We start from the raw sequence: 8605 nt of genomic DNA, 5'->3' as shown, positions 1-8605 counted from the left end.
GTAATGTGGAAATGTTCTTCTATTTTTACAAAAGGCTGGCAGTGCCTGCCTTGGACATGATAGGCAGGGGCTCTATCACTGAGCCACACCCCTGCCCCTCACTGGGGGATTCTAGGCAGGGGCTCTATCACTGAGCCACACCCCTGCCCCTCACTGGGGGATTCTAGGCAGGGGCTCTACCACTGAGCCACACCCCCAGCCCCTCACTGGAGGATTCTAGGCAGGGGCTCTACCACTGAGCACATCCTAGAGGTAGGCGGAGGAGGAAATGTTGAGGGAGAAGGTAAGAAAAGGAGAAGTTGGGGAGGAAAGGGTGTGCTGGAAAGGAGATGGTACAACTGGTAAGAGGGCTGTGCAAGCATGAGCACTGAGCTCTGATCCTCTCTCATTTCCTATTTGAGTCACGTCTTCCTATTTTTCCCAGGGTACCCTTGAACTCAAGATCTGCCACACTCAGCTTCACGAGAACCTGGGATTAAAGTGTGCACTGCCATGTCCAGCCATTATTAATAAAGATGTTGAGGATCTTGTTAGGTCACAGAGGACATATTGAATAAGCATCATTGCACTGCATTTTCATCTCTGCTAGCAGTGTGTCAGGGCCTCCTCGACCGCGCCCCAGATGAGGGAATCACCACTTCTTAAACATACGAATATAAAGTGATAAGTGTTATCTTTTCTACTTTTTTTTTCTTTGAGACGAAAGAGGAAGAGAGAGGGTTTCATGTAGGCCAGGCTGACCTCGAAACTTACCATATGCCAGTGAGGATGGCCTTGAATCCCTGATCCACCTCTTTCCCACCTCCCAAGTGCTGGTGTTACAGACATACAGTGCCACTCTGGGCTGTCTTTCTATTGAAGTGTTTTCTATTGTGGTTGAGGCTCTGGGTTCAATATAAAAATAAACTATAAAAATAAAATGAATATAATTTTTTCTATTGTTGTGCCTGTCCTGAAGAGATGGCAAGAATATGTTCTCTTGCAGAGGACCTGGATTTGAGTCCCAGCACCTAAAGCTGATGGTTTACAACCTTCTTTAACCCCAGCTCCAGGGGATGAACGTTCTGGCCTCGGCAGGCACCCTCATTCTCATGCACATACCCATACACAAAATACACACAAAGGGGCGCAGACACATAATCTAAATTTTAAAAAAATAATTGCCAGATGTGGTGGTGTGCTCCTTTAATTCCAACACTTGGAAGACAGAGGTGGGCAGACCTCTGAGTTCCCAGACAGCCAGGGCTACATTAAAAAACCCTGTCTCAAATTTTTGTTTTGTTTTGTTTTAATTAATTAGTTAGTTAGTCTGAAACCAGTCTGAACTACATAGCCAGTCCCAGGCTAGTCAGGGTTACATAATGAGACCTTGTCTCCCAAAAAAACTTAAATTGTTATTAAATTTTTCAAATGCCTACTGTTAACTATGCGTGTTTTGTTATTTTGTGTTTGACTTTTAGACCATTAACCTCATCACAAATTAGTAGTTACATAGTTAGACAAGGGGTTAACTGTGTTTCTGAATGGCTTGGTTACCATTCATTACACAGTGTGATCTGGTTTCAACTTTCTGCCCTTCCATTTATTATCCAGGGTGACCTTGGAACTGGACCTTTTTTTGACATAGGTAAACACTTCCTTCTTGAAATATTTACTTCCTTTAGCTTTGGCCACAGAACAATGTCCTGGATTTCCTTCTGCTTCTGTGGTCTCTGTCTCTGTCTGTCTGTCTCTATGTGTGTGTATCTTTGTCTCTCTGTCTGTCTGTCTCTGTCTCTGTCTCTCTCTCTCTCTACCCAGCAGAAAGATCAGTAGCTCAGGGTCAGCCTCAGCTAGTCCTCAAATATGAAGCCAGGCTGGGATGCCTACCTTTCTGCCTCAAAAACAAATAACAAAACCGCTATGTTGTTTGTTATTATACAGTTTGATCTGGTTTTAATTTTCTGCCCTTCCATTCATTATCCAGGGTGACCTTGAAACAAATAACAACAAAGGACTGTTAGGCACAGTCCTTTGACTGGGGCACTCAGGGCACAGAGGTAGGCAGATCTCTGTGAGGTTGAAGTCAATACAGTTTATGTAGAGAGGCCCAGGCCAACTAGGGCTACACAATGATACACAGCCTCAAACAAACAGCAGCAATAAACCAGAACATGCTTGGAGTCCTCAAGGAACACTCTCTCATGATGCATAGGCTGGGAGCCTGGCCCCACACTGTCTCCGAGTCCCAGGACACTCAGCTAGATCCTTTCCGTTTCTTGGCTCAAGGTGCTGCTCAAACACGTCAAGGTCCTGGCTAACAGGAGCCAGCCAGTGAGCTTCCCCTCTGCCAGTCCAGAAACACGCACAGCTCACCAGCGCTCAGCACATGTCCCAACACACAACTCCCCCAAGAGGGGCCCCACCACCCTCACCTGAGTGCAGGGTCTGTGGTCCTGTCTGCTGTCCCTAGTGCACATGCCACACGGCAAATCCAACAAAGGCAGATTGTCTGTCTCACACCAGCACCCCACACCTCTCTGTCGTCCCTGCCAGAAGAGATGGAAGAGCACCCCCTCCCTATCAAACAAGCCAGGGATCTGAGCCCTTCTTTAATGGCTCTTGTCCCCTCATGTCTCCATACTGCGGTCAGAGAAATGGGCACAGAGAGGTTAAGTCATCAGTGTGGGCTCACAGAGTCGAATGCCACGAGTTCAGATGCAGGCAGCCTGGCTTGGACTCAACTCTGGACAAGAAGCACTAGTGCCTGCCATTTCTCCAGGAGCGGCTTCCAGGCTCCAAGCCCATTTTCCTCCTGCTAAGTATACGGACAAGCATCTTCAGACTCAGACTCAAGGGGATCTGCAACAGAGTGGAGGTGGCCTCGTACAAGAGGATTCGGAGCTGAAGGTCATCTTTGGCTACATAGTGAGTTCAAAGTCATCCCAAGCTACATGACACCCTTATGAAGACACACATTTTTTTTAAAGGAGCCTCTGTTAGTCCCACCTGCAGGAAGGAAGTTTGTGCCAAAGTCCTGGGTCCCTCACCTATGCAGTTCCTGGTAGGTTACTCAATGCTCTCATTGAGATCTAAACCTTGGAAATTCTCGAAAACAACCACGCCCCAGTCCTTTGTGCCCTTCCTGATGAATGCCACACAAAGGAGGAAGCTGAGTTAGGGTACTCGGTGACAAGGGCTGCCGGGAAGTCCCGCCTAGATATGAAGCAAGCCTTTCATCACCACTTCCCACCGGCACAGAAGATAAAAGTCCACAAGGGCAGGGTCTGATTGGGACGCAGCTCTGACAGCCCTGTCCGCCATGTCCAGCATGCTGTTCGCCTGGGCTCTCCTTGCCCTCCTGGGGCTGGCAGCCCCCTGCAGCTTCGTCGTGCCCCGCAGCGAGTGGGAGGCCCTGCCGTCTGAGTGCTCCAAGCCCCTGCAGCAACCAGTCCGCTACGTGGTGATCTCACACACAGCAGGCAGCATCTGCACCAGCCCAGCCTCCTGCGAGCAGCAGGCTCGCAATGTGCAGCATTACCACATGAGCTCGCTGGGCTGGTGCGACGTGGCCTACAAGTGAGTACGCTGGGCTGGAAGAGGCCTCCTGGTGCTAGGTCTGCTGTTTCCCGTGGGTGCTGGGGCTTTCTCCCACTCTACTTTCATAAGGAAATCCTTTCCTAAAGGCCCAGATCTTGCCAGGCCGACACCAGTCCGACTGGGCCTTGCACCACATCCTGCCACCAGTGGGCGTATTGCTGCCTGAGGCAAGGCAGAAGGACTCCACAGGGGAAATGGATGCTCAGGGCTCAGCTTCCTCTTCAGCAAGGGCCAACAGGCTTATGGGCCCTAATACCAAACACACAGGAAACTGGCTAGCAGGAGCCCCGAACCTCTGGGCTACTGTCCCCCGTGTGCCAGAATTCCAGATGGGGACATGGCTCGGAACATAGCACCGTACCCATCCGTAGGTGCGTAAGGACTTAAGAGGAGGGGCTCGTGATAGAAGAAGAATCCACAGAAAAAGGACTTCTGGGTGGCTCGGCAAGCCCAACAATCCAGGTCCTAACCCCAGTAGGAGAGAACTGATGCCTGAGCTGCCCTGACGCCCATACATGCACCACACACAGGCACACTCACACACGCTTTAAGAGAGAGAGAGAGCCTGGCTGTGCTGGCCTGGTATCCAAGCCTGTAATCCCGGCAGCTGGAAGGCTGAGGAAAGAGGATTGCTGTGAGTTCAAGGCCACCCTGGGCTTCATAGCAAGATCTTATCTCCCAAAGGGGATGGGGCCAGGATAGGTGAGAGTGACAGAAGCCAGATCCTGTAGCTTTGTTATGGCTCTAGAAGGGGCAGAGGAAAGGTCATGGTGAGGAAAGAGGTCAAACAGTAGCCACAGAAGGGGGGGGTCAGGGTACACAGACTGGCCCAGGTGTTAGCAAGCTCCCTCTGGCTGACCACAGGGGAGCTGGGGGCTTCTTGGATGGACCCCACGGACACAGCCATCCGTTGCTGCTGCTGCTTTTCAGTGTCGAGGGCTGGGGTGCCATACCTGGGCCTGTTTCCAAAAGAAACATCTGAACCCTATGACTTCTAAGGCTGAGCCGAGAGCCAAATTGCCTGCAGGATTTCCTGGAAATACTGGCTCCCAGTCCACCTGACTGCTCTGCCAAACACAGAGGGCCAGAAGCCTGGAGGGTGTCCTCAGGCCTTTCCACCTGGAATTTTAATCATTCCACGCTTCCAACATAGGAGTTGCTTCCCAGGTTTGAAGTGGGGAGCAGGGAAGACCGAAGTGGGCCACACTCTTACAGAGGAGCACAGTCTACGAGCCTCTCCATTCTTACCCGTAAGAGGAGGTTTGGGTTTGGTGTCTCTCTCTGTCTCTCTCTCCGTGTGTGTGTGTGTGTGTGTGTGTGTGTGTGCGTAAAAACCCTTAGGTCAGAAGAGGGCACTGGATCCCCTTAAGGTGGAATTACAAGTTGTGAGCCACCACGTGGGTCCTGGGAATCGAACCCAGGTCTTCTGCAAGAGCAGTAAGCACCCTTAACCACTGAGCTAGTTCTTCAGCCCCTATCTGAAGCTCTTGACTATGCTATCTCATGATGGTGGCTGAGGTTTACGAGCATCCCTGGAAAATCCCACAGTGCCTCCCCTAGCCGGGTGCTGTGAATGTTAAAGCATTGCAATGAAAGGGCATGCAGGCTCCCCTTCTATCCTTGCTGCTGGCGGATCTGGAATCTCCCTAAAGTGACAGGGCTTTTGGCCCTGTGCTGGAGACAGGCTCTTCCTCACACACCTATTCTTCCATAAGAGACTCCTTCATAAAGACCCACACCTTGCCAGGACACCAGGCCCATTGAGCCTGGTACTAGGTTCCCATGTCCCTATCTTTATCCAGTCTCCTCAAGGCAGGCTGTGAGCTGGCTTTCTGAGTGGCAGGCAGGGGCTTGGATTCCAAGCTCCAGCATCCTCTGCCTCATCAGCATCGCAGAGCTGAATCATCCAACTCCAGGCTGCTGGGGGGGGGGGGGGCGGGCAGGACATTTTTCTCAGTTGAGGCTTGGTCAATGAGTGAAATTCATAGATCAATTACTGTAACCTCCATCCCTGAATCCATGATCTTAACGCCTGAGAGGACCCCAAGAGCCACGGCAGGCTGGACCAAGAGCAAACTTGTGGAGGGATTTTAATCCAGCACCATGGCTACCCTGGTCTGGCTGGAACACAGACACACCTTTCAGCCCAGGAGACAGAGGCAAGCAGACCTGAGCCCCAGGCCAGCCTGTACAGGGCAAGGTCCAAGTAGAGAAAAGCTCAGGTCCAGGCATGGTGGTACACATCTTTAATCCCAGAACTCAGGAGACAAAGGCGTGCAGATCTCTGAGTTCTCATCAGTTCTGTTCAGGCAGTTTGGCTGAATCAGTGAGTTGAGAGGCAGTGCACTGGAGCTGAGTTTGTGGCAACTAACTTCAAGGAATAGAAGGCAGTTTTACCAGGAGTTGAAGAGAGGTTGAAGAGAGAACAAGCTAGATGAAGGTGAAGACAGATGAGCCAGAGAATGTGAAGAGCAAAGGATCAGAACACATTGCTGGAGTTAGTCTGAGGCCAAATAAAGCAAGTCAGAGTAGCTGAGAGAAGCCAGTTTGAATAAGCCAACTTGGTCAGGAGTTTGAGCTAGAAAAGCTCGTAAGTTGAACCAGCCAGATAGAGTTCAGAAAAAAACAAGAAAGGATGAGCTTATTCAGCAGTAATTCTGAGAGGCTGAAAAACATTCTAGGTCTAGATTAGACTGCACAGAGGCTAAAAGCTTCACTAGGCATGTTAGCAGATGAAGACAGTAAGCCTCCAAGAGACAATTACAATAGGCAAATGGAAGTTACTTTTACAGAAACTTCTTTGAAGACTCTTTTATACTTGCTTATTAGGCAAGCACATGCATGATCCTTGTGTGGAGGTCAGAGGGCAACTTGCAGGAGTCAGTCAGTTTGCTCCTGTCACCATGTTGGTCCCAGGAACAGAACTCAGCTTGGCAAAGGGCCTTTACTGGATGAGCCATCTCACTGGCCCAAGGGGAGAGACTCACGAGGGGCAGGGCCTCTGAAGCTGTGACTTAGTGGGTCCCTGACTGTGAGCTTGGCCTGTGGGAAGACAGCAGTTCCAACCTCAGGGGACTGATAGGGGAGGAGGTGAGCTCACAGGCATGCGGAGACAGGAGGAAGCAATGAATCCCAACCTTAAACACACAGTGGTTTGTTGTGTGGTCAACAATGGGATTTCTGGGCTGGAAAGATGGCTCAGAATTTAAAAGCACTGGCTGTGCTTCCAGAGGTCCTGGGTTCAATTCCCAGCAACCACGTGGTGGCTCCCAACTACCTGGTGCCCTCTTCTGGTGTGCATACAGCACATTGTATACATAATAAACAAATCTAAAAAAAAAAAATTAAAACATAGGATTTCTGTGTGGCCTTGGACCTCTCTGATTCTACGTGAAATGGAGGACCAATTGCTATGAAGATGATTGGCAAGAAACAGAGGCAACCAAGGTTGCCTTAACAGTGTAGAAAATGAGTGAAGGGTGTTGAAGGCCCTCCTAACCTCATCAAGCCCCATCCCTCCTTCACAGCTTCCTCATTGGAGAGGATGGCCATGTCTATGAGGGCCGAGGCTGGAGCATCAAGGGTGACCACACAGGGCCCACCTGGAACCCCTTATCTATCGGCATCACCTTCATGGGCAACTACATGGGTAAGTCCTCAGCATCCCGGGCTAGGGACAGTGCTGGGGGAAGGGGCTACGGGCTCTGCCATCTATAAGCTCGAAGCCTAAGAGCACAAGTCCTACACCTCATTTTTTTTCCTTTGGATAATGGGTTCATTTTGACCCGATGTTGGGAGTAGCTGATCTGCACTAAATTAGGGAAAAAACAAAAAGCCAAGCACAGCAATATACAGCTGTAATCCCAGCAGTCCTCAGGTGGAAAGACTTGAGTGTGCGACCCTGTCTCAATAAAACAAAGCATAGTCGCAGCTAGCCAGGCACACGCTTGTACTCCCAGCACTCGGGGAGGCAGAGGCAGGCCTGTGAGTTTGAGGCTAGCCTGGTCTACAAAAGGAGTCCAGGAAAGCCAAGGCTACACACAGAAACTGCGTCTTGACAAAAACAAAAAAATAAAAATAAATAAAACAAAACAGGGTAGCGGCTGCAGCTCAGTTTATAGAGTACACACCTAGCCATGCACAGGCCCTGGGCTCAAATCGCATGGTGCACACTTTAGTTTCAGCACTGGGAGACGGTGGCAAGATTAGTTCAAGTTGATCCTTTTCAGCTACACAGGGCCAGCCTGGGCTAGGGACCTGTCTCTAATCAACCAGTTAATTCCACCTAAGATGAGTTTGATAGGTGACAGCTACTTGTGTGGAGAGAGAAGGGCCAGGGCCAAGCAACAATCATGACAGGCAATGCTGGCTGAGGGTCCCTTATGCTAGGACTCCTCTTGTGACTTGGCAATGTTAACTCTTTATCTCCCACAGCCCTAAGGGTGGGTGCCTGATTTTCTTCTCATGGATGAAGAAAACTGAGCAGAGGACAGCTTATCCACATTCCTCAACTCACAGCCCTTCAAAAAAGCCCCAATCTAACTTTCTGTACCTGGCCCCTTCCCTTGTAGATCGGCTACCCCCAAGGCGGGCCCTCCGTGCTGCCCAGAATCTTCTGGAATGTGGGGTGTCTCAGGGCTTCCTGAGATCCAACTATGAGATCAAAGGACACCGGGACGTGCAGAAAACACTCTCTCCAGGCAACCAGCTCTATGATCTTATCCGAGGCTGGGCACACTACCGCGAGTGAGACCTTGAGACCTCGCAGAGCCACCACCCTGAAAGTCCTCCTGCCACCTGCTCCCTTTCCCACCCCATCTATCCGCCCAGTGACCCCACTAGTAAAGATGCAGCACCAACCATGCTCCTGTGTAGCTCTGGTGACACATGACCCTCTCATGATCTCTCCCACGTGCTATGGCCATTCCTGCTGCTCACACCACCCTCACTGGTGAGCAGAACCCAAAGGCCCAATGCTGAGTGAGACCCCAGAGAGCATGGCTTAGGAGCAACATCGCAGCTTAGA

At 50.6% G+C, this 8605-nt stretch overlaps 1 protein-coding gene across 1 annotated transcript; it reads left to right on the top strand.

Annotated features, from left to right (window-relative positions):
• Positions 1-3231: 3231 nt before the first annotated feature.
• Pglyrp1 (peptidoglycan recognition protein 1) lies at positions 3232-8443 on the top strand. Its single transcript, XM_021642127.2, has 3 exons — positions 3232-3558; positions 7107-7228; positions 8151-8443. The coding sequence occupies exons 1-3, from the start codon at positions 3302-3304 to the stop codon at positions 8327-8329; spliced, it is 558 nt and encodes a 185-aa protein (XP_021497802.1). The 5' UTR covers positions 3232-3301; the 3' UTR covers positions 8330-8443.
• Positions 8444-8605: the final 162 nt, after the last annotated feature.

The sequence above is a fragment of the Meriones unguiculatus genome, chromosome 1 (assembly GCF_030254825.1).
Source record: "Meriones unguiculatus strain TT.TT164.6M chromosome 1, Bangor_MerUng_6.1, whole genome shotgun sequence".
In the NCBI taxonomy this organism is placed as follows: domain Eukaryota; kingdom Metazoa; phylum Chordata; class Mammalia; order Rodentia; family Muridae; genus Meriones; species Meriones unguiculatus.
The sequence above is the reverse complement of the archived record's forward strand: the minus strand, read 5'-3'. Positions and strand labels throughout refer to the sequence as shown.